General features: G+C 44.2%; 1 protein-coding gene across 5 annotated transcripts in view; it reads left to right on the top strand.

The window, feature by feature from the left end:
* KHSRP (KH-type splicing regulatory protein) overlaps positions 1-26651 on the top strand; it is a 58705-nt gene that overhangs the window by 8934 nt on the left and 23120 nt on the right. For all 5 annotated transcript variants that reach the window (XM_073622803.1, XM_073622800.1, XM_073622802.1 and 2 more), the window contains exons 2-10: positions 8090-8183; positions 9160-9198; positions 17752-17811; positions 21856-21892; positions 21991-22043; positions 23338-23409; positions 23575-23632; positions 24387-24558; positions 25102-25200. In XM_073622803.1, coding sequence (XP_073478904.1) covers positions 8090-8183; positions 9160-9198; positions 17752-17811; positions 21856-21892; positions 21991-22043; positions 23338-23409; positions 23575-23632; positions 24387-24558; positions 25102-25200 — 684 coding nt within the window. The remainder of the gene's footprint in view (positions 1-8089; positions 8184-9159; positions 9199-17751; positions 17812-21855; positions 21893-21990; positions 22044-23337; positions 23410-23574; positions 23633-24386; positions 24559-25101; positions 25201-26651) is intronic.

The following is a 26651-nucleotide window of genomic DNA, read 5'->3' as shown; positions in this document are numbered from 1 at the left end:
AGCTAGTATGCACCGCATACTAGCTCATTATGAAATACTTACCTTAGAACGAGGCATCAGCAGGTGATCTCGGTCCACGCAGAGGGAGCCGACATTTTCCCTCTGCGTGTCTTTTGGGTATTGCGGCTCCGGCGCTGTGAGTGGCCAGATCCGCGATGTCGTCACTCCCGTGCATGCGCACGGGAGACTTCTTTCCGGCAAGGTCTGGCAGCATTTTTTTTTTTTTTCGTTAGCGCAAAAAAAAAAAAAAAAATGCAGAGGTGCTCAAATACCACCAAAAGAAAGCTCTGTTTGTGGGAATTCTTTTTTTATTGGGGTATAGTGTCGCACGACTGCGCTATTGTCAAAATAAAGCAGTGCCATATTTAAAAAATATCCTGTTCGTGAAGGGGGGGGTAAACCTTTCTGGGGCAGAAGAGGTTCGCTCATTTGGCTGTACTCCTGTGAATCACAGGACTGCAAATCCTTCTTCCCTCCGTGACCCATTTTCAGCAGACAGGGTTGAAGCCCGCTGTTTGCCGATGTCACAGAGCTGGTCCAGGCTCGGGCAAGATCACAACAATATGGTCGTGATCCACAAAGAAGCCTGGATTGTCACCTGGCTTGGCCTCTCGGCGAGCTACTGAGAGCCTGAGCCGGCCACTTCCACAGCCCAGCGCTCCAGTGAGCTGGGGTGGGTTAGAGCAGACAGCCAGTGATTGACAGTCACCAGCTCTCTGCTCAAGGAAGAATCGAGATCACGATTCTACCTACCCCCCCCCCCCCTCATGATCTTAAAACAGCAATTCCTCAATTCAGGGCAGAGCCATTCTCTGCTCACAGCTGACCCAAAAAAAAAGGCAGCCAAGTTTATCACTAAGGCCGGGTTCACACTGGTACGACACGACAGTCGTAGGACTGTGGATCCGACTTTGCCCTGCGAATTGAAGTCCGACATCTATCCGACTTTGATCCCGACAATACCAGGCACTTTGTCTGGTATGAATCTTTAGGGAAAACTCCACACCAAATGTAAAAAAAACGGCATGTGGTTCCCCCTCCAAGGCCGTTCCAGGTCCTTCGGTCTGGTATGGATTTTAAGAGGGACCCCCACTCCAAAAAAACGCAGTGGGGACCACTCAAAATCCAGACCCTTATCCGAGCACGCAGCCTGGCAGGTAAGGAAAGGGGGTGGGGAGTGAGTGAGTGCGCCCCCTCCTAAACCATACCAGGCCACACATGTCCTCAACATGGGGGTGTGGGTGCTTTGGAGCAGGGGGGGCCCTGCGCCCCCCCCACTCCAAAGCACCTTGTCTCCATGTTGAGGACAAGGGCCTCTTCCTAACAACTCTGGCTGGTGGTTGTTGGGGGGCTTATCGGAATCTGGAAGCCCCCTTTAACCACTCCAGCCCTAGAAGGATTTGCCCCCTTAATGACAGGCCATTTTTTGCGATACGGCACTGCGTTGCTTTAACTGACAATTGCGCGGTCATGCGACGCTGTACCCAAACATGTTGATGTCCTTTCTTTTACCTACAAATAGAGCTTTCTTTTGGTGGTATTTGATCATCTCTGCGTTTTTTTTTATTTTTTTTATTTTTTGCGCTATAAACAAAAAGTCAGACAATTTTGAATAAACAACCAATTTTTATTTTTTTTTACTTTCTGCTATCTCCATCATGTCCCCTGTCAGAACGGGTATGTGCCTTATTTTCATAGCCAGATCCCCATTCTGCCTCTGTATACCTCGATCGCGGGTCACCGTGCGCACTATATCGCATGCATGGCCCGATGTACACCTATAGTGATTTGCGCTATTCATCCAACTTGCTGCAGTATAACTGCGGCGGGTGGTCTGGAAGAGGTTAAAAAAACAATTGTACTTTTTTTTTTTTTAAGTATCACTTTAACCCTGGGTTAACACTGATGTGATGCGGGAACCAGCGCGATTACAGCGCCGGTTCCCGCATCGCTCCTCTCCCGCAGACAGTTCACGCTGCCTTGTGTGAACCGTTGCGGGTGTCATTCACCTCCCTGGAGGTTTTCCCAAGTGTGGCTCGGGGTTAAATTTCAGCACCATTAGTGGTAACCCCAAGCCACACTCAGGATTTCATTACAGGATCCTGGTGCAGGTTACTTACCTTGTCCCCAGGGCCCTGCGATGTCCCCCCCGCTGTGTCTGTAGGCTCTGCCCTCCTCCCGAAGCCTCTGTGCGCCAGGCTCTGTTCACTGCAAGTGTCGCAACGCACGGGGGCGGAGCCTGGCGGCAAATTCCAAAAAGTGAAAAATCATAATACATACAGTACAGAGCAATCTTACAGATTACATTACTGTATGAAATTATTTCATCCATTTTGTCCCTAGTGGCTTGTCCAATGCCCTGCATGCAGTTTTATATTATATATACTGTTCTTTCTGCCTGGAAACTGGAGATTGTCCATAGCAACCAAAAAGTGCCCCTTTACGTCAAAAGTGGCTTTAGACCAGATAAAAAACAGCGATAATAAATTAGAATCACTTGCAGAATTGAGCAATAGTGAATCGTGGGGAAATTAAATTTATTATTTTTTTATAATTATATATATTTTTATTATAATTTATGATTTTGTGTTTCAAACTTTATCATACCCGGGATGTCTACTAGACTCTTGTTTGGACAGATTTAAGTGTGTTATTGCTAAGAATTGCAGGCCTACAATATAAAACGCCAAATTTCTATGCAAAATAATTGTACCGCTTTGAGACGCAAAAGTCTGACGTAATCATACCGCCAGGGAGGTTAACAAAGTTGCACTATTTTCTGTGCGAATCCAGCCATACAACTGTATGGCTTAACTTGCGTTGCGTTGAGATCGCATGTGATCGGCACCTGCAGTGTGGGTGTGAATCTCTGAGATTGCACTAGTGTGATCCCGGGCTAAAGCCCCTTTCACACTAGTCAGTTTTTCAGGCTGACCCAATCGGCTCCTCTATGGAGTGACATCCCATCCGATCCTTTGTGCTAAAAACCGACGTTCCCCATCCGTCTGGCAGATCGGATGGCAGGCAGCTGTAAACTGACAGACACTGTTTACATCCATAGAGGAGAGCGGGCTTGTCCTCATGTTCAGTCTGCATAAGCGGAGTGGACAAGGACCAGCCATCCGCCTGCTCTATGGGGATCAGTGGACAGATTCCCTGCTAAGCAGGCTGAGTCCCAATGGAGCCTGTATGGAAGGGCCTAACCTGCATGTGTTGTGTGACTGTGCACTTTGTATTGGTATATGATACATTGCAGTTTCCTGTACATGTTTACATTGTAGTATCCCATGTGTATTGTAAAGCATAGTATACCAAGTGTGGTATGTTGGGTGTTGCAATACATAGTGTTACTACCTGTATTGGATTATTGGTGTGTAACACACAATGTATAGATTGCCACATGTTGCAATGATCTATGTACCACGTCGCCTACATATTTTTTTTTTTTATTAGGTCTGTATAGTTATGTCTCTTCTGTGATGTGTGCCTCCAACGGAGGCTCTTTACCACATGATCAGCCGTGTCCAATCACGGCTTATCAGTGTAAACAGGAAGAGCTGGTGATCGGCTTTTCCTCACTCGCGTCTGACAGACACGAGTAGAGGCGATCAGCGACTCTCCTGACGGGGGGGTCTGCGCTGATTGTTTATCAGGGCTGCCCACCCAGGACCACTACCGTGCCGCTCAGGCCTGCCAGGGAAGGGGGCAACATGTGGATGGCCAGGTATGTACACCATGGCCATCCACTTATAAAAAAATTTGCACAATACATGCCAACAAGTGCCCACAAATGGACACTGACTGGCAACTTTATGGTCCAGCTAAAAAAAAAGTGATGCCCATCAGTGCCGCCATATCAGTGCCCGTCATTGAAGAAGAAAATGTACTTATTTACAAAAAAATTTAACAGAAACAAAGAAAATTTTTTTTTTTTTTTTTTTTTTTTTCAAAAATGTTGGTCTTTTTTTATTTGGTACGCAAAAAGTAAAAATCGCAGAGGTGATCAAATACCACCAAAAGCTCTATTTGTGGGAACAAAATGATAAAAAAATTTGTTTGGGTACAGTATTATATGACCACGCAATTGTCTTTCAAATTGCGACAGCGCTGAAAGCTGAAAATTGGCCTAGTAGGAAAGTGCGTAAGTGCCCGGTATTGAAGTGATTAAAGAAAATTAAAACTGTTACAAAGTTATTACGTTTAAAGCGGGCGGTCTCTCTCTGTCTCCGTCTCTCCCGGGGAAAAAAATGTAACGTTAATTCGCTTAGCAATCCTATTAACTTCTATTAGACTTGCATGCTGCATCTTTGATGTGCTTTCAGAAAACACCCAGTCTAAAACGCGGATACAGTCGCTGTGACAAACTGCAGCACACCGGTGGGAACCCAGCCTTAAAAGAAAAGTTCAGTATTTAAATAATAAAAAAAAAAAAAAAATCCTACTTGAGTGCAGCATCAATTCGATGCTGCATCTGTCCCCCTGCCGACTCTGTACCGAGAATTCAGCAATCAAAGACCACTGATTGCTCAGTTCTCGGTCTTCAATGAGCAGAGAGCTGGTGGCTGTGAGTCACCGGCTCTGTGCTCTGCCCCCTCTAGTGATTACTGGAGCGTTGGGCTGTGGAGGGGGTTGAGATTGGCAGACTCGAGCTCTCAGCAGCACACTAAGAGGCTGAGCCAGCTGCCGGTCCAGGCTTCTGAGTGGATCCCGACATTAAAGCCAGAATCTCCAGTCTGGACTGGCTGTGTGATATCAGCTGGCAGTGGGCTTTAGCTTGATGTTGGCTGAATATGGGTCACAGGAGTGCAGAACAAAGTTCACTAGTGTGACCCACAGGAGACGGGCCAAAAGAGCTGTTGTGTTTTTAATGAGCCGTGTCACAGTACATAATAGCACTCCAGATGTGTGTATGATGTGATCTAGGTGTGCACAGGGGGATAGTGATCTGTGACATGGGGGGGGGCAGGCAGTTTGATGAATGGGGGTTATTCTATGTCGGTGTGACCAGTGAATTTCACATTTGGGTGAATAGCATGTCTATAATGACGTGTATTGAGAGACAACTGAAAAGTTACCTTTCATACCAGTCCAGTGATTTTTAAAGACCACTTCATGGAATGGTTGCAATTTTCTTTTCTTTATTCATGGTGGGCAAATGGTTTTGGTTGGTTCTATAACTTGCGGTGCTCATTAATATTGGTTTATTTGTTGAATTGCTGTGCAAAGATCCTGCACATAAAGAGCCTTTCATAGGGAAGTTTGAGTGGAAGTCTGTAGGGAGATGAAGCATTACTTGTCATATATAATGGACTGCTATACACCGTGTGGTTTGTGTATTTGTCATTGTCCCGTCCTCAGATTCCCCCCCTCCCCACTCATGACGCTGCAATGGTTTTTGCTCAACTTTCATTTTATTTCTTTAAAGTCTAGGTTTACTCAAACTTTTTAAAGAGAAATCAGCACAAGGGACATTACTTGACCAATGCAATGTGCTCCTTGTGCTGCTCTTTGCAGATTTAGTTGAAATCTTCCATTTTCCAATTTTTCCCCTACCCCTGCTGCTTTATGCCCCTTTCACACTTATATGACTTGTCCTGCGATTTTGTACTGCAAAATCGCATGACAAGTCATTTTCCATGATTTTCAATAACTTCCATTCATATTGGCGCTCTCTCTCGCGCTCTCTCTCGCGCTCTCTCTCGCGCTCTCTCTCGCGCTCTCTCTCGCGCTCTCTCTCGCGCTCTCTCTCGCGCTCTCTCTCGCGCTCTCTCTCGCGCTCTCTCTCGCGCTCTCTCTCGCGCTCTCTCTCGCGCTCTCTCTCGCGCTCTCTCTCGCGCTCTCTCTCGCGCTCTCTCTCGCGCTCTCTCTCGCGCTCTCTCTCGCGCTCTCTCTCGCGCTCTCTCTCGCGCTCTCTCTCGCGCTCTCTCTCGCGCTCTCTCTCGCGCTCTCTCTCGCGCTCTCTCTCGCGCTCTCTCTCGCGCTCTCTCTCGCGCTCTCTCTCGCGCTCTCTCTCGCGCTCTCTCTCGCGCTCTCTCTCGCGCTCTCTCTCGCGCTCTCTCTCGCGCTCTCTCTCGCGCTCTCTCTCGCGCTCTCTCTCGCGCTCTCTCTCGCGCTCTCTCTCGCGCTCTCTCTCGCGCTCTCTCTCGCGCTCTCTCTCGCGCTCTCTCTCGCGCTCTCTCTCGCGCTCTCTCTCGCGCTCTCTCTCGCGCTCTCTCTCGCGCTCTCTCTCGCGCTCTCTCTCGCGCTCTCTCTCGCGCTCTCTCTCCATCCTTCCCTCACTCTGCTGTAATAAAAATGGTCCTCTTGTCTAATAGGGATACAGAGGGCATTTCCCCTCCAGGTTTTCTTACTGTAAAGTTTGGTCAGTGTTATGACTGACTCTCTGTAGCTGTAATTTTAAGCTTTAGGCCCCCCCCCCAAAAAAAAGCACAAAATAAGTAAATGCATATAAAAAAAAAGCAGCCTAGACTAGAGCCCTGTCATCCGTTTCCTTTAAAGCATGTGACTTATTGTTTCTTCTAAGGACACCTTTTACAAAGAGGAGATTAGACTCAATGCCTTCAGGGCACGTCTCATTTTCCACTACCTTACATTTGTATTGTTTCATTCACTTAATTGCATCTTGCAGAACAAAATTGCACATCCCTCACCTGCAATATCAAATTCTTCATATGATGAATTTTAATATATTAATAGTGTTGTAATGTCCTCAAAACATCCCCCCCCCCCCCTTAAAATCCTCTTAAAAGGTGCAATCCTTGGAAAGTAAACAACAAAAACTTCCTCTACTTTTTCAGGCTCTACTTGCACCTAGGTGATTTGACTCACGGTCGTAATCCCTGCGATTCTGCCCACGCTTACGAAACCGTGTAAAAAAACGTGGGGTGCGTTTGCAATGTCATTATTTCTCAGTGACACCCTAACGGCAGTGTGATTTTTGCCGCGTGATAAATCGCAATGTGCGAAGCTTGTTGCTAGGGGAAAAATCAATTTAAATCTTGAATCGAGTTGAGAGGTCAAATAGATTCAAAATTTCAGCAAATCGATTTTTTTTTTTTTTTTGATCTTTTTAAATTTTTTTTTTATGTTTTTTTTCACCAGGACCGGCGCTAACACTGCGCCGGTCCTGAGAAGCTGCGGGCAGGAGTTTTTAGGTGAGGCTATGCCGTACGCTGTGGACCAGGCCGAAGCGGTGGCCTCGCCTAAAAACTCCTGCCCGTAGCTCGTCAGGACCGGTGCGGTGTCCAAAAAAAAAAGTTTAGAATCGTGAATCGAGGTGTGTGTTTTTTTTTTTTTTTTAATCAGATTTTCTTTTTTGAAATAATCTCCCAGCCCTAATTGTTGCTCACAAAAGGAGCAGCGTGATTTGCAGCGCGAGTTATCGCGGCAAAATTGCGACACTGTTGGGGTACCGTTAAGAAGTAATGGCATCGCATTTGCGTCCCGCGTTTTGATGCAATTTAGAAACTCTGCCAGAATCGGGCCGATTCCATCCGCGATTCAAATCACCCAGGTGTGAATGGAGTCTCACTGACTGAACCAGATTCTCCTTCATTTGTGCCTCACACACTTCCCCCTCCTGGGCACTGCAACTCACATTCGGGGGGTTTTCGGCAGCAGAGGCAGCGCTGTCAATCAAGACTGCAATGGGCGGGGCCTAGGTGTAGCAATGTGCTGATTGATGAGCTACAACAGTAATGACAATGCCGATGGCCACACCCCCGCTACATCTCCTCGTTCTACTATAGTGTAAGCAGGTACAGCCTTCGAGTGACAACTCTGCTCTGAATTCAGGAGCAGCGCTGAATCGTAGTCACACTATTGCAGGAAACTGCATTGAGTGGACTTCACTGGCAGGATTGACGGGTATCTGTTTAACTTTGTGAAGCTTCCATGTGAGTGAGCACTAGGGGGTTGGTTTGGGCCCCACTGGTTTACTGTGTCGCCCTTTATTCAAGCCATGTTTTCATTGGTTTTTCTGTTGATTAAGGAATCCCTGCTTTGAATTTTCTCATCGCTGTGGTTAAAAACGAAACTTGTTTTCACCCCACTAACAATTGAGTGATTTGAAAATCCCTTTGTCTTACAGATTGCAGCAAAAATTGGTGGTGAAGTCCCTGGTGGAGTGAATAACACCCCAGATTTCAACTTTGGCGGACAAAAGAGGCAGCTTGAAGATGGAGGTAAGAATGTTTTTGTTTTATTTTCTTTGGAATCTGAGGAAACGAGGGAACTTGAAGCCAATTTCAAGCTTTAGGGCCGGTTCACACTAGTGCGATACCAGTCATCGCATGTGATTTGCACAAACTGTGTGGCTGAATTCGCATCGCATTCAGACCAAACTTATGCAGGACCTTTTTTTTTTTTTTTTTTTTTTTCTCCCCGCACCATAATCAGATTGCATTGGTGTTCACATCCATGCGATCAGATTCCCGTCCGAATTCACAGTTCGCACGCGATCTGTAAACTGATCTGGGGGTGTCATTAACTTGACACCCGCTGCTGTTCGCAGAGGGCAATGTGAACCACCAGCGATTTCAGGTGCAATGCAGGAACCAGCACTGGATTTGCAGGGTTTTCTCGCATTGCACTAGTGTGAACCGAGCCTTGGTTTCCGTTTAAATAGTTTGTTTGGGCCAAGCTTCCGTCTGGCGGCTCGGATGAAAACGGACAGGCGGTCCATTTTCATCCAATCCCCTCCATAGAGGAGAGCCTCTGACAGGTCCATCCCCTGCACAGTGAGCATCCACCGGCTCAGCGGGGATCAATGAATCGATCTCTGCTGAGCAAGCGGAGTCTGTCAAAACGGACATTAATATGTGAAAGGGTCTTTACTTAAACCAAACACTAACCTAGATTAAACCTTGATCTATGTAAATTTTTTTTTTTCCCCTCTTTGCAAAGAAAAAGATGCATTTGTATCTTTCCTTTCCATTCACAGAGAAAGAGAAACGGGGGTGGGCGGGCTTCAGTGACTGATCACCGTGGTCGCCAATCGGAGGCTACCATAGAGAGATATATATATATATATATATATATATATATATATATATATATATATATATATATATATATATATATATATATCCTGATTTAAAAAAAAAATGCACTGTGACGGTACCATTTCTCTGGCATCCAATGTCTTTTTTTGCTTTTCAGACCAACCAGAGTGCAAGAAAATGGCCACGCAGAGCGAGCGTAAGTTTGACTCCTGATCTCTTATTATTATTATTTTTTGTCTCCCCATATTACTGAAGTTCTTCTTCCAAATAAGTTTGGGGGTTCTGGCACATTAGGAAAACCTTTTGTTTTTGTATTTTATAGAATTGGGTAGAGGTCATATCCTCTGGGTTTATATTTCAGTTTCAGAAAAATTTCCTTCACTAACATGGATTACTAACATCCCTTTACTAACATGAAGTACAGAAATCATGTTGCTGCAGACAGTTCTATCTGATGCTTTTAATGCGGTTTTTAAACTGATCATCAGCGATGGCTGAGGAGCAATTTGTCTGATTTCCTGTTGTGAAACCCTTTTAGTAATCAAGGTTGAAGCGCACTTGTACTTTTAGAGCCATCTATTGTCGTCTTCATTGAAACAATTCTAGGAAGGGTTAAGCTTGTTAACTACAATATATTTGTACAAATTTTCAGCATGAGCATTTAGTTTGCTTTTTCGGATGAATCCTGATTTCAAAGTGTATGTACAATTTTAAAATAAAATCTAACCCCTGTATTGCAGGCTTTTTTCTTGTGTAACTTTTCCCTTTTGGGCATATTCTGGGCTAGGTTGACAACTCTACCAGGCTCACATTCAGCGCTGGCATTATAAAATAAATACTATAGCCATAAATGTGATACTATATAGAAGGTGCACTGTGCATTGATCCTATAATCATGAATCCATACATTCTATGAATAAAGTGCTAAATATACAAGATATAAATATAAAGATAAGTGCTGACAAAAAACAATTGCTATTGAAATGACAGTGATTGATCCTGAATATATAAAGACAATATTAATTATGTGCTAAAAATGTGAATTAATAATACAATAGCAATGAATAGTCCCAGATAGGTGCCATAGGCTGAACTACGGTACAGGACTCTTGGTAGCAGCCTCGCTGGAAAATAGCATCTCTTCAACCTATGCTGACAGTCACCTGAAGTACTGCAGTATGATGACTCTGATGTAATGCAATATGGATGGCTTAAAATCGTAGCAAATAGAATATAGGCTTGTAGGCATGGACCATCGAATCAAACCAAAAAAGACATGGAAAAACAATATGGTGAAGTATTGTGGAGAAAGAGATCACTTGCGCATCACAGCTCTACTCACAAGATACATGGTCGCAATCAGGCATATTAGAAAAACTTCCGCGATTGCCGCTGTAAGCGTGCGTTCCACGGGAACAGGAAGAAGCGTCACTGGTTAAGCGTGAGCCGGATGTTGCGTCAACGCGTTTCGCCCCTCCTCCAGGGTGTCAAAGACAGTTGTCTTTGACGCCCTGGAGGAGGGGCGAAACGCGTCGACGCAACATCCGGCTCACGCTTAACCAGTGATGCTTCTTCCATATTGCAAGTGATCTCTTTCTCCACAATACTTCACCATATTGTTTTTCCTTGTGTCTTTGGGTTTGATTCGATGGTCCACACCTCCAAGCCTTTATCCTATTTGCTACGATTTTAAGCCATCCATATTGCATTACATCAGAGGCATCTAACTGCAGTACTTCAGGTGACTGTCAGCATAGGTTGAAGAGATGCTATTTTCCAGTGAGGCCGCTACCAAGAGTCCTGTACAGTAGTTCAGCCTATGGCACCTATCTGGGACTATTCATTGCTATTGTATTATTAATTCACATTTTTAGCACACAATTAATATTGTCTTTATATATTCGGGATCAATCACTGTCATTTCAATAGCAATTTTTTGTGTTTTGTCAGCACTTATCTTTATATTTATATCTTGTATATTTAGCACTTTATTCATAGAATGTATGGATTCATGATTATAGGATCATTGCACAGTGCACTTTCTATATAGTATCACATTTATGGTTATAGTATTTATTTTATTTTGCCAGCACTGTATGTGTTTGTTTTATATCATCCAAGTATTAGTAATTTTCTTACAGCAGCGGTAATACAGTCACGTTTTTGTCTTGATTAGCCATAAGCGCTGCATTTCTATTTCTACCAGGCTCAGATCACACTGTCGTGTCTTGGGATCTGACTTGTGAGACCCCCAAGTTGCATTACATGTGAAATCACATGTTGGACAATGAGAACGGTCTTGATTGGCACTGCTGAAGTCACTGTGACTGCTATCCGACTTGTGCCCCTAGACTTTAATGGAAGTCGCCTCCAAGCCAGACCCTCATCTATATTGATACAACTTGGATCTGACATTACAGGAAGATTACCCTGGCATTCCCTGCGGCATAGCCCCTCCCTCACTTCAAGGTCGCGTCAAAGTAGTACTTAGCCAGGAAGTCGCTTGACAATCAGGTCGCAGTAGTGAAGAGTAGAGTGAACCAAGCCTTAACATACTAAGAAAACCGGGCCAACATTTTCGTCCAAAGAATTTTCGTATAGTGTGTACCCAACTTTCGACAGCCGATTCTGAATTTTCGTGTGAAAATTCCCAAAGGGACAAACTCCAAAATTCTTGTACGGTAACAGAACAAACCATTTTCGTTTAATGTGTACCGGTTTTTGTATGATTTGCGTACAAGAAAAAACAGACTGCGCATGATCAGAAACAATAAACAACCAAAAAAAAAAAACCTTGGTCTTACCAATTTTCGTTCATCGGTTCCGATTTTCTGTAAAACGAGGAAAATCAGACTAAGGCCTCTTTCACATGAACGATCCGTTCAGGTCCGCCTGTCAGTTTTTTTTTTTTTTTTTTTTTTTTTGGCGGACCTGAACGGACCCTCCATAGACCTCTATGGAGCGTCGGATGTCAGCGGTGATGTCCACTGACATCCGACCCGCTCTGATCCGAAAAAGTGTAACGGAGGAAAAACCTATTTTTCCATCCGTTATCGGATCGGGTGACGACTGACTCTACGGTCCGTTATCATCTGATCCCCCATAGGGGAGAGCGGCATTCTGACAGGTCCGTCGCTGCACCAGATTCTGTGTGTACCAGTTTTAGTAAATCTCAGCCAAAGGAATAGGAACATTCCCAAAAAATTTTCTTATTTACTGCAAAAAAAGGCACTCGGAACCCTTTTCCTCAATTCATGCCTTAAGTCGGCATACATGGGTCAAATGCTGAACAAATTTTTGTTTTGAAAATCGTATCAATTTTTGTTCGAATTTCGTACCATTAGTTTGCAGCAACAGCCAATTTTCGTTTGGCCATCAAATTTGAGTGAGCGGGCATGTTGGAAATTTTTGGAAACGCTAACAAATTTTTAACCAATGATGAGAGAATCGTGTGAGAAATATATTCGAAAAACAAATGTGCATGAGCTGTGACCTAGAAAGAAAAGAAGATTCTTGGCCACGAAAATTTTTTTTTCTGTAGCAACATGAGGTGAAATTGAAGGCTTGGTTGGTTGATCAAATGTCAATCGATGGTGGCACCATTGGATTACAAAACACGTGGAATTTCTTGTTTTTAAAATTGGTTCGGAGTTCGACTCGTGTATGGCCTGCATAAGATCTCAATTCCAGGAAATAAACTACTCTTGCAATGGGAGCCCCCACCCCACGCTGCTAAGGGGAAAATGCTTGTTAACTTGCCTTATTCCTCTATCGGCCTGTGAGCTCTTCCTTTGTCACCGTGTACAGTGCAGGCCTGCTGACCCTGCTTTGTACTTGATATCTTTGTTCGGCCATTGCTGTCTTATTGAAGAAACCTTGGGGGACTGGTTGCACAGACGTGTGCATGCCAGAGTGATGAGTATTGCACCGTATTCCTCTACCCCTAGTCTTGACAAGCATTCAACCCTTTGCGTGTTGTGTTTTTTTTTTTTTTTTTCCCCTCAAGTCTTCCTGGGCAGCATCTGAGAGTTGGCTCTTCCCACCTAGAAACAGGAAACACAATGTCCACTATTATAAAAAGTTTGCACATACCTGTATGCCTCGGTTTTTTTGTTTCCTCCGGACCTGCAGGATTGACAGTTTCTCCTCCAGGTCCTGTGTTAGTAGCAAGGGCCTTACTGCTCCGTTGCCTCCACTGGCCTTTGGGGGAGGTTAGGCGGCTTAGGACAGGGGCGATTAAAGACCCCTCAGCCTGAGGTTTCTTCCCCTTTTTTGGGGGGGGGGGGGTGGCAACCATACCCCCAGCTTATGGCATCCTGGGACAGCCTCCCTGGTCTCCCTTTGCAGCTGATTCTCGTCGAGGCTCATGGTGTGTGAACAGGGGCATCTGCGATCCCTCCGGATGGCTCTCTTCCTGTCTGGCGCCACCTTGCCTGGTGACTGGAGGATGTGTGCTTTGCAGGATCCTCCCCCACTGTGTCACTTCTGGTAGCTCCCTATTGGTCGGAGTCATAGACGTCACTTTCAGGTTCACCGAGGCAGTGTTTTTTTTACCTGAAAACATGGATTCCTCACACACCTGAAGCCTCTGGAAACCAGGCAAGCTGCAATGGCGAGCGTCCCATGGCAGGTATGTGTCCACCCACACCACTTACAGGGCGCTGTTATAGGCCTCATTATACACACTTTTCTCTCTCTTTTGCTATCTACATATACCACAAAACCATCAGCAATACCTGAGATTTGCAGTCTGGGGACCGAAGGCTACATTTCACCTTTTAATACACTGCTCTAACCTTTTGGCATTACATCAGCTCTCAGGATATTTTAAAATCCTGGCAGAAGCTCTAAAGAAGTTATGCCTGGAGGGTATAGGAGTACTTATATTTGGATGATCTCCTTTTCTTTGCCAGCACACCAGAAGCGCTGATAAAAAAATCTCAGTCAAGCATCCATTACCTGGGGGATCTAGGGTGGATCATAAACTAGCAAAAATCCAGCTTAGTCCCCAACCAAACGATAAACCATCTGGGCTATATACTAGACTCCAAGGAAACAGGATCTATCTTACTCCGGATAAAGAATATCAGAAGAGAGAACTCTTCAATATGTTGCACCGACTCGATCACCATAAGGAAAGGTAAGAGAGTGCTGGATCTTATGACCTCCTCTATACCTGCTGTCAATTGAGCAATTGCATGCAGGGTCTCTTCAAAACTACCTGCTAGCACAGTGGAATAGGAACTCGTGGTCTTTGGACTCAAACAGTCAAAGATTCGCTACAATGGTGGCTCAAGCCACTCCACCTCAGGCAGCGGTGCCAGTGGACCCAGACAAACATGAGCAGTTCAGTGAGTAAAATAAGTATTTGATCCCCTACCAACCAACAATAATTCTGGCTCCCACAGACTGGCTACAGTATGTGGTACACAGATTAGTCCTGTCAATTTAAGAAGGTGCTCCTCATGACAACTCGTTATGTGTAAAGACACCTGTCCACAGAATCCTTTTTTTCCATTCAAACCTCACCAGCATGGGGAGACTAAAGAGGGGTCAAAGGACATTGGGGATAAGATTGTAGACCTGCACAGGACTGGGATGGGCTACAAGACCATCAGCAAGAAGCTTGATGAGAAGGAGACAACTGTTGGAGCGATTATTCGCAAATGGAAAAACTACAAAACTCTACCCTGAGAGGGTCCCAGCTCCCCCCTCCCTCTCGGCAATCACCTGGGACACGTCACAAGTCCCAGATAATTGCCCGGCCAGTCATGGAGCGTGCATGCGCAGTGTGTACCCGGCTGTGGCGGCTGTGAAGCCACAGCCAGGCTCCCACAGTTATAATGCCAGCGTTGCAGAGAGGAGGTGGAGACGAGTGGGGCCTTGTTCCCCCGCATCGCTGGGTCAGGTGAGTGTCCGATTATTAAGTCAGCAGCTGCAGTATTTGCAGCTGCTGGCTTTTAAATTTTTTTTTTATTTATTTATTTTTTGAAGCACAACTGCACTTTAAGGATTTAGAGAATATCTGTGAAGTGAACCAAAATCCTTCCTGAGATGTGTGCAAACCTGGTAACCAACTACAAGAAACGTCTTACCTTTTTGTGCTTGCCAACAAGGGTTTCTCTACCAAGTCATGATTTGCTTGGGGATCAAATACTTATTTTACTCACTGACTGCAACTCCATTTATAACATTTTGTATCATGTTTTATCTGGACTTTTGGTTGATATTCTGTATCATTTAAAATACATCTATGATAAAAATTATAAACCCTTCATTTCTTTGTAAGTGGGCAACCTTACAAAATCTGCAGGGGATCAAATCCATTTCCTTACTGTATGAAAAGGTATGGGGGGAAAAAAAATCACGTCTTGGTGCACGGAAAGAGAAGGAAGACCCACTATCCTGCATTTTCTCCCACAGCACCCTAAGTCTGCTTTCACACTGGGGCGGTAGGGGGCGTCGGCGGTAAAACAGCGCTATTTTTAGCGCTGTTTTACCGCGGTATTTGGCCGCTAGCGGTGCGGTTTTAAACCCCTGCTGGCGGCCGAAAAAGGGTTAAAACCCCTCGTATAGCGCGGCTATAGCCGCGGTATTGCCGCGCTGTCCCATTGATTTCAATGGGCAGGAGCGGTGAATACAGAGATGCGGCTTGCAGGAGATTTTTTTCTTCTCCTGCCAGCGCACCGCTTCAGTGTGAAAACCCTCGGGCTTTCACACTAAACAAACAGCAGCGGCTGTTTTGGGTCGGTTTGCAGGCGCTATTTTTAGCGCAATAACGCCTGCAAACCGCCCCAGTGTGAAAGGGGTCTAAAAGTTCAGGTGGCGGCATTGTCTTGATACAAACTAAAGTCTTGTACACACGATGAGATTATCGGATGAATGATCGTTCTTTTTGTGTTTTTGTGTGGTGTTTTGTTTTTTTGTTTTTTGTTTTTTTTTTTCATGTTAGTCTTCATATCGAAAATGAAGTGGTTACTAATGTTGAGAAAATTCTTGTATGACAGAATAAAAGTTCAGATGTAATGTAGTGTATTTGTATTGTATTTTCAGAGGAAAAAACTGTACTAATTAAACAAATTGTACGATCGGGTAACTCACGAGAAACCTTTTTGTGCTTGTCCCTTCGGATAATGTCGTAGAACTGTCGATCCCCTCTCCTTAACTGTGTACTAATTAGGGGTGCAATGGATCGTCACCGATCCGTGATCCGAACGGGCCAGCCCGTTCAGATCGGCACACCCATGATCCGCGGAGCCCTCCGCGGCCTCAGGTCTTAGGGAAGGCCGCGGGTTCGGCCTAGCTCCGGAGCCGCGGCCATCTTGGTACACCCGGCGACACTGAGCTGCGCGCTGACGTCATCACCCCGCCCTCAACTCGTGGGTCCGGCGGCTGGCTTGGCGGCTTCTAGTCTTAACTGTAAGGTAAGACTAACAGCACTAGTCTTACTAATACTCATCTCATAATGTATACAGTGGGTAGTCTGTGGATATTACAGCACTGCAGTGGGGGAGATTGTGGATATATTACAGTGGGGGACATGTGGATATATTACAGTGGGGGGAGATTTTTTTTTTTTTTGTTGATCTGAAAATGATCCGAACCGTGACTCCTGATCCGAGGAACGATCCGAACCGTGAGTTTTTTGATCCGTTGCACCCCTAGTACTAATGATCAGATTATCGTATGATCGCTTTGAAAGCGATATTTTTCATCCGATTTTCTGTTCATGTGTAAAGGCCTTCAGCAGATCATTAAAAACTTCCTATATTCAGTCGGTAAAACTAAACCTAATGTTGGCAGGAAATTCACTTCATGTGATGTAGCCATGGTTCTACAAGGGTTCCTAGCATCCCCGTTTGAACCCCTGGAAGAGTGTTCAGACAAAATTCTTACTCTAAAAATGGTGCTGCTGGTTTCACTAGTCTCAGCTAGAAGGGCGAGCGAGATTCAGGCATTATCTGCTCGAACCGTGTTGTACTATTCACCTAGATAAGATGATCCTCTCACCAGATCCAGCTTTTCTGCCAAAAGTCCCCTCAGCATTTCACAGGTCGCAAAACACTGTTGGTTGTTCTCTCCCAGCAACCCTTGAAAGCAAGAAAAGCGAGAGATACTCCAAATTGGATGTCAGAAAAATCCTCAACCTATTTAGAAAGAGCCAAAGCTTGGCGGAAATATTCAGCACTTTTTCTCTGAACCAAACAAGGGTCCGCTAGCTTCAAAGAGCACAATAGCAAGATGGGTCAAAATGGCTGTAACACTTGCATATTGGGCACAAAAGCTTTCACCCACAAGCAGAGTAACGGCTCGCTCTACAAGAGCATGGGCTTCTTCTTTTGGGGAAAAAGAGCAGGGACCACTCTGGAGCAGATCTGCAAGACAGCGATATGATTGAGCTTAAAAACCCTTGTAAAGCACTATTGCATCAACCATTTGTGAAGCCAAGATCAAACTTTCGGTAGGAAAGTTCTCCAGGCGGTGGACCTCCTCTAGTGAGTATTCCTTGCTACATCCTCTGATACTGCCCTGGAAGATGGCTTGAGAATACAGAGTTTGGTACCTGCCAACTTGTTTTCTATGAAGTCTTCCAGGGCAGCACTCGTTCCTTCCTTTAGGTGTCATAATTTACTAACACTAATCAAGGCATTTGTTACCTGTTACTGTTTGTATTACTGTTTGTATTACTGAGGTGTATAGGTATGTGTGTACTTTTTATAATGGTGGACTTTGTGTTTCCTGTTTCTAGGTGGGAGGAGCCATCTCTCAGAGACTTCCATGGAAGACTTCCTTGAAAATGAGTTACCAGGTACCTAACTTTATTTTTTTTTTTTTTTATGTAGTTCATGGAATTTGACCTTTAACCACTTGATGACCGCCCACAGCACATTTTAAGTCATTCATTTGACATTAAATACTGTTATGGCTGCAGCTAGCTGCCATACCCCCTGTATTTTGTACTGTGGGCAATTCTGCGTCTGGGGGAAAAAAAATCACGTTTGGGAGTTCTAAGTAATTTCTAGCAAAAAATACTAATTTTAAACTTGTAAAGTTCCAAAAGTCCTGGTCTTAAAGTGGTTAAAGTGATTTAAGTATATACATTTTTTTTTTTTTTTTTTTTTAAGTTAAAAATAACAAACCTGTTATGTTATATTTACCTGCCCTGTGTGGGTTTTGCACAGAGCAGCCCTGATCCTCCTCTTCTCTGGCCCCTCCCTCCTGTTGACTGCCTCCACAGCATTCAGACACGGAGCTGCAGCCCAGCCCCGTCCCCTCCCCATTGGCTGACTGAATTTGACAGCAGAGGGAGCCAATGCGGCCACACTGTTGTCTCAGCCAATGAGGGGACTCCCGGCCAGCTAAGACAATCCTACAACTTTGCTGGATCTATATGGGGCTCAGGTAAGTATTAGGAGGGCTGCTGCACACAAAGTGTAGGATGTGTTGAACATAGAATGCATTAAGATTTAAAAAAAAAAAAATGATTTTACAACACCTTTAAAGCTGAAGCCAAGTATGTTCTGTGTTACTTTTGGTCTACCTTGAGTACATTTTAAGTATGTGATCATACCTGAGAGAATACTGGTAAAGCTGACAATTATTTTTAATAGTCCGGTACTACTGCTGGTCCTGTGCTGAGCAAATTCCCCTCTGTACACTGACCACTGAGGGGCGCTCGCTCGGCACTGCTGCCAATGAATACAGACTTTGTATTAACAAATACAAGGCAATCTCTTACTGAACATGATGGAGTTTGTGATTTCCCATCCTCTCCAGCTCATTCAATTAGAGATCCATTTTTTTTTTTTTTTTTTTTTTTTTTTTTTAGGAAAGCAGTTACTTTACTGTTGTGCCGGCGGCTGTTCCTAAGGCCCCTTTCACACATGTGGACCCTTCAGGTCCGCCTGTCGGTTTTTCAGGCGGACCTGAATGGACGCTCCATTCACCTCTATGGAGCGACTGATGTCCGCTGACATCCCCTCCGATCTGCTAAATGCAGACTGATGGAAACCCTATTTTCCATCTGTCTGGCGGATTGGATGAAAACTGACAAGCTGTCCGTTTTTCTTCTGATTCCCCCCTCCTCATAGAGGAGAGCGGGGCTCTGACAGGTCCGTCTCTGCAAAGTGAGCCGAGACAGACCTGTCATCCGCAAGCTCAGTGGGGCTAAACGGATCAAAAACTGACAGCCCCGTGTGAAAGGGGCCTTAGGCTGATACTATTGACAGCACCAGTTTTTCAGGATGAAAACTCTTGCAAAATGACTTCTGCAGAGCAAATGTGTAAAACTTATTTTGACCTGAGGGGGGGGGTTCTGTTTAAAGTGTCTCAAAGCTGCCATTCTCCCATCTCACAGGATACATATAGGGGCAGAAACATTATTTTGTTCCCTTTCTTGCTGGTGTTCAATGGGGAAGGGGGGGATGTCTGAGATTTTGGAGGTTCATTTTGTATATAAATGTGTCTACATTTGAGCCTTCCACTGCCAATTTTGTTTTCCCTAGCTTAACCCTTTCATGACTAAGCCTAGTTTTGAAATTTGGTGTTTACAAGTTAAAATCCGTATTTTTTGCTAGAAAATTACTTAGAACCCCCAAACATTATATATATTTTTTTAGAAGAGAGTCTAAAGAATAAAATGGCGATTGTTGCAATATTTTTTATCACACGGTATTTGTGCAGCGGTGTTTTAAACGCAAATTTTTGGAAAAGTGACACTTTCATGAATTTTAAAAAATCCAAACAGTAAAGTTACCCCAATTTTTTTGTATAATGTGAAAGATGATGTTACGCCGAGTAAATAGATACCAAACATGTCACCCTTTATAATTGCACGCACTCGTGGAATGGCGACGAACTACGGTACCTATGAATTTCCATAGGCGACGCTTTAAAAAATTTTTACGGTTACCAGGTTTGAGCTACAGAGGAGGTCTAGGGCTAGAATTATTGCTCTCGCTCTGACGATCGCGGCGATACCTCACATGTGTGGTTTGAACACCGTTTACATATGCGGGCGCGACTTCCGTATGCGTTTTCTTCGCTGCTCGCGGGGACGGGGGCGCTTTAAAAATTTTTTTTTTTTTTTTTTATTTATTTTATTTATTTTTGTACTTTTATAAATTGTGTTTAAAAATTTTTTTTTTTTTTTACTTTTATTGCTGTCACAAGCAATGTAAACATCCCTTGTGACAGTAATATGTGGTGACAGGTACTCTTTATGGAGGGATGGGGGGTCCCTCCTTTACACTTCAAAGTATTCAGATCGCCGAAAACGGCGATTCTGAATACTGTGTACTTTTTTAAATTCGGCGCCATTGGCAGCCGAGTAAACGGGAAGTGACGTTATGACGTCGCTTCCGCGTTTACAATTAGAAGGCTGGAACGAAGCCGCTCACAGCTTCGTTCCAGCCCGCCCCCAGCCGCCGGAGATTCCCGAATGGACACCGGGCCTCCCGATCGCACGGGAGGCCCGGTAACAGCGGCGGGAGGGGGGGGATGTCCCCTCCCGCTCCTCCGGTATAACAGCCAAGCGGCTTTTAGCCGCATCGGTTGTTATATTCGGGTAGCCGATCGCCCGCTGAAAACAACGGTACCGGGATGATGCCTGCAGCTGCGGGCATCATCCCGGTATAACCCCGGAAAGCCGAGGACGCATATGTGCGTTCGGTCGGCGGGAAGGGGTTAAACAAGCCTACCAAGCTTTAAATTCAAAAACCCCTATGCTGCCTGACCTGTTTTTTAAAAAAATAAAAGGAAGAAGGAAAATGCCTATTTTCAGCCTGCTGTGGTCCAGTCATGTGATCCCACGTGTCAGCCAGTGGTAGCTGCAGGGGAGAGGGCACTCTGACAACAGCAAGTAAAGCCTGGAGTAGCGGTGATGTCACCCATAAGCACTCATGGCCCATCCGTTGTCGGCACCCCCCTCCTTTCCCCTGCAACTGCTGCTGGCTGACAGGAGAGCTGGAGCGGGCTTAAAATGGGTAAGTTTACACATCTTTTTTTTGCTCAGGTTAGACAGGAAAAGGTGTTGGGAGGGAGCATTTTTAAAAGTATGGGTTTGGGCTTTTTTGCTGAATCATACTTGCATAGGTGGATGCAGCATCGGCACTACATCTGTGCCCCTGCGCCTCTGCACTGGGAACCAAGCGATTGAACATTGCTCGGTTCTGGCAGCTCCCCAAGCAGAGAGGTGCTGACTGTCAATCAGCAGCTCTCTCCTCTGCCCCGCAAGACTCTCACTGGAGCTCTGGGCTGAGAGGCTGAGCCGGGTGTTGGTCCAGGGACCTGGCGGATCCAGACTTCCATTATCGTGATGACGTGGCCCCTGGAGTGACTTCTGTGACGTCAGCAGAGAGACTTCAGCTCACTCTCTGCTGAAAACAGGTCACAGGAATGCAAAACTACAGTAACTGCACTCATGTGATCCATAGAAGTACAGCCAAACAAGCTCAGGCTCTACTGCTCCTTTTTAAGGCCAGTTAGGTTTAGGCTGGAATTCCACTTTAATAAACAGTGCTATTACTAAACTGTTGTAAAACCTATACAGTGTCTACTTTCTTCCTTCCCAGTAATATTTACTACTTCAGTTAAGTGTTTAGCTTTTGGCTGCAGTTCCTCTTCAATTTAGTAGTCGGTGAGATTGACTAGTGTGGATCTAGAGCAGTGATAGTGAACCTTGGTACCCCAGGTGTTTTGGAACTACATTTCCCATGATGCTCATGCACTCTTCAGTATAGTGGAGCATCATGGGAAATGTAGTTTCAAAACATCTGGGGTGCCAAGGTTTGCCATCACTGGTCTAGAGGATGCTGAATGTTAATAATGTAATTTTTGTCTTTTTATATTATAGCGATGTCCCAGCCACTTGCGCCATCCCTCCCTCCTCGGTAAGATTCATTTTCACAGCCGCTGTCACCTGTATTATATCCTCTCTTGTCTCCTCCTCTGGAGAATTGAATGTGATCATTCTCATTTCTGCTTGTAGGTCAGCTACAATGACTGAAGAGTATCGTGTGCCAGACGGCATGGTGGGACTTAGTGAGTATTTAATATTTCCTGACTCATTACTGAGGATTTTAAAGGACAGCTGTCGTGAAAAATGACTTTTTCATGATGCTGAATTACAACGATGAAAGGATAGTGAAGCTAATGGAACAAATCTGTGTAAAACCATTTGTATCCCACACCTGTTGTGTCATGTAGCCACATTCTGTTCTCACTGTCAGTGATGGGCTTAAGTGGCCAACTGCCAGTGTTATCAGAGGGTCATGCTGCATACATACTTAGAGTGTTCGCTTTTTCTTTTATCACTGATATTTATGGAAAATGTATGGATAGGACGTTACAGATTTTCAAGTTGCGCTCCAGGAATGACAGAGGGCGTGTGCACAGATGGAGAGTTTAATAATAGTGACAGTTGCCTTGGTCTAACTGTGATCTGGGAAAAGATTCAAATCCATGGCATAAGAGGAGGAAGACTAGGATTTAGTCACTTTTAACGCAGCGGAGATATCTCTGTCCACTCTTGGGCATGCTGCAACCCATCACTATAAAAGTCAGATTGTGGCGTGTATCTAGTGATGCCTCAAGGAGAGGAGAAAGGTCTGTGATTTGGAGGAGAGCCAGCCATGTGATTTTGACAGGTCACATGACTGGGTATGTTTGTACATATTTTTCTTCCAACTTCTGAGCCTTGAAACCAAGTCACACACCTCAAGATGTAATAACAGACTGAAGATCCCGTAGTTCTAACATGATGCCAGCGTCCTGCAGTGCACCGTTGCATGTTGTGAGGGAAAGGCCACTTTTTTTTTTTATATATATTTGCATATTGGGTGTTTTGAGTTTCCGTTAGGGATGCACCGATTATATAGGTGCATCCCTATATATAGGGATATCGACATTCAGCCAATACAAAATCAAAGTGCCGATAATGGCCACTAAAAATGCGTGCGGTTTTACCATGTTTATGGTGTATTTTTCATGGGTCATGTAACTAACTCAAAAATGCAACACAAGTGCGTTTTTGAATGCATTTTAATGGGGATGTTACACAACCAAAAATGCGGCAAGCAGAATTTTTAACAGCACAACGGACCAGTGAGTTTTTTTTTTTTTTTAAAAGCCAAAAATGGAAACCGAAATGGACCCAAGTGCGTCCAGAATTTTCATTACGATTCAGCACTAGCTTTCGTTTCTGGACACTCAGAGTAAATTGGGCAAAATGGAATTAAAAAATAAGGCACCTTATGACCCCTGCTTTGGTTAGCTTAAACACCTTTAAGTGACAGGCTTATTGCACTGGTTAAGCTAACTTGCATGTCTCTTCCAGTCATCGGCCGTGGTGGGGAACAGATAAATAAGATTCAGCAAGAGTCGGGATGTAAAGTTCAGATTTCTCCAGGTAAGACTTTTTTTTTTTTTCTTTTTTATATATATCTGACTTTATTGTTGGGATTGTGATTATTACCAGAAGCTGCCAGTCAGAGGGTTTATCAACCCATGTTGCATAAATACCAATTCAATGTGCTGTAGTTAATCTATTTTTCTCCTCCTTTCTTTCCTGCAGACAGTGGAGGAATGCCAGATAGAATTGTGTCGTTGACAGGCTCTCCAGATTCAGTTCAGTAAGTATATCTGTACCCCAGTTGTGCACCATTGGGTGCAGTATGTACACTGTTAGCAAAAGTATTGGAACGCACATGAACTTTAATGGCATCCCAGTCTTAGTCCGTAGGGTTTAATATTGAGTTGGCCCACCCTTTGCAGCTATAACAGCTTCAACTCCTCTGGGAAGGCTGTCCTCAAGATTTAGGAGTGTGTCTATGGGAATGTTTGACCATTCTTCCAGAAGAGCATTTGTGAGGTCAGGCACTGATTGAGAAAACGGCCTGGCTTCCAGTCTCCGCTCCAATTCATCCCAAAGGTGTTCTATGGGGTTGAGGTCAGGACTCTGTGCAGGCCAGTCAATTTCCTCCACCCCAAACTCGCTCATCCATGTCTTTATGGACCCTGCTGTGTGCAGTCATGTTGGAACAGGAAGGGGCCACCCCCAAACTTTTCCCACCGTTGTGGGCATAAAATTGTCCAAAATGTCTTGGTATGCTGACACCTTAAGAGTTCCCTTCCCCAGAATGCATACTCAACCCCTGAAAAACAACTTCATACCATAACCCCCCCCCCAAATGATTAGGACCAGTGCACAAAGCAAGGTTCATAAGCCTGCACAGAGTCCCAACCTCAACTTGATAGAACACTGTTGACTGTTTTGGAACAGTCATAAACATTGCTGTATGTCACATTGGCCTATTTGAGAAGGTAAAACATTACATTCCCTCCTTTTAAATTTCCTTCATCTGACTTTCTTGCTCTCTCTCGCAGAAAAGCCAAAATGATGCTTGATGAAATAGTTGCACGGGGTCGTGGGGGACCACCTAGCCAGTTCCATGACAACTCCAATGGACAGAACGGATCTTTACAAGAGATCATGATCCCTGCTGGAAAAGCTGGGCTGATTATTGGCAAGGGCGGAGAAACCATCAAACAGTTACAAGTATGTGATAATATGACAATTGATGGCATGCTGACATTTCTGCCCAGCTGTCCTACAGTAGGGATTTCTACACCAGTCCTGAGCATTGTTTACCCTAAAGTGTTAGACTGGCCATACATTATACAATGTTCTTATTCCATTTCCTTTAGATTTACCTTTTTAACTATGTAGTGCAAGGGCGTGCTTGATTGCATACAAATTAAGTTTTTAGGGTTAACCTCCATATTATATGGTTTTGATAAATCTAAATAAAATTGTTTAATGTATGGTCAGCCTTAGTAACTACTATTTTTTTGGAAAATCTGTTGCTGCTTGACTATGCTCTCTTAAAGAGCTATTGTTTGAATTGAAGTGTCGTCTCTATTTTCCCCTACCGTGCCCTGTGGTTCCACTGACCCCCTAAGTCTTTACAGGGCATGGTTGTGGGGAAGTGAGTCACAATTTTTTGGGAACTGGTTGTTTTTGTTTTATTTTTTAATATGCTAATGATGTTAACTGTGTTGGTGCACTGCTGACAATATAATGTCTTTATGTAATTTTTAGGAGCGTGCCGGGGTCAAAATGATCCTTATACAAGATGCCTCCCAGGGCACCAATGTGGACAAGCCTCTTCGAATTGTTGGAGAACCATTCAAAGTGCAGGTAATGTTGAGGACTTCGATGCCGGTATGCTTAGACCTTTTCCTGAAAAAAAAAAAAAAAAAAAAAAAAATCCTTTGACACATTTAATTAAAAAGAGTAACAGGATTATATTCCTGGCAGGCTAATAAAATACAGAGGTGTGTGTGTATATATATATATATATATATATATATATATATATATATATATATATATATATATATATATATATATAAATTTGTACTGATCCTCATCTAAGTCGCAATAGTTAAACACAATTCGCTTAACCACTTGCTGCCCCATTGTAGCAAAACTGCTACAGGGTGGCGGCTGTGCGCATGTGTGTATATATGTGGTTGGACCGATAACACACACAAATTCTTAATTCAGGTCTTTTATTGAATGCACAGTACCGGAGGTAAAAGTAAGTGAACCCTGGGAGTTCATAGCTGGTCAAACCTCCTTTGACAGCAATGACTTTTAGTAGCGCTGGATCAGACCTGCACAACGTTCAGGAGGAATTTTTGACTCTCCTTTACAAAACTGGCTTGGGCACATTTGTAAGATGTCTGATGTGAACGGCTTTTTTGAGGACATTCCACAGCGTCTCTATGGGGTTAAAATCTGGGCTCTGACTGGGACACTCCAAAAGGCACATTTTTATTTTTCTGAAGCCTGTCTTGGTGGTTTTATTGGCCATTGTCCTGCATCATCCAACCTCCAAGGCTTCAGCTGGTGGACAGGCTCCCTGACATTATCATGCAAGAAAAATTTTGGTAAACTTTGAGAATTCTTGCCACTGTAGATTTTACTTCTTCAAAATTGGCACTTTCTTCTGTCATAGCTTATTCAAAATATGCACACATGAGGGACAGCTGGCTTGAAGTCTGGTTGCTTTTTATATGCATACATGTCTTCAAGAAAGGTGCAAGTCTGATTGTAAGTCTAGGTCCAGAGTACATCCCCCCCCCCCCTTTTTTTTTTTTTTTTTTTTGTCATGCCCAATTTATAAAGAAGCAGTATGGCCTTCCAAAAAAAAAAAAAATACTGCTGTTTGGAGAAGTGTGGGCCAAACTGCACATTTATAAAGCACTGTAATATATTTTACAAATGTGCATTTATGTTCTCTGAATCAGGCAAATCACCAGCCATTTAAAAGAGCCAGGAGGAGAGCCCAGTTATGTGAGTGGTTCTCCTCCCAGTCATTGCGCTCTCTGTAGCACTAAAGCGTATATAAATCCTAACTATGAACTACTTGTACAGTACAGTGAGTGAGCGCCATCACCCTAGGACAGGAAGTGTTACTGGCAGGGTCACAAAGTGAAAATAAATATTTACCTACATCTCACTTTTTTCTTGTGGTTAGATACACTTTAGGCAGCAAGAAATCTGTGGGACACGACAGGCTCCACACCATGGCCTGCATTTTCTTAATTTATGCTGCATAAAATGCAGGCCGTGGTAAGGAGTAA

This window comes from Aquarana catesbeiana, linkage group LG03 (genome assembly GCF_042186555.1).
Source record: "Aquarana catesbeiana isolate 2022-GZ linkage group LG03, ASM4218655v1, whole genome shotgun sequence".
NCBI classification, from domain to species: domain Eukaryota; kingdom Metazoa; phylum Chordata; class Amphibia; order Anura; family Ranidae; genus Aquarana; species Aquarana catesbeiana.
This window is presented reverse-complemented; position numbering and strand designations above follow the sequence as displayed.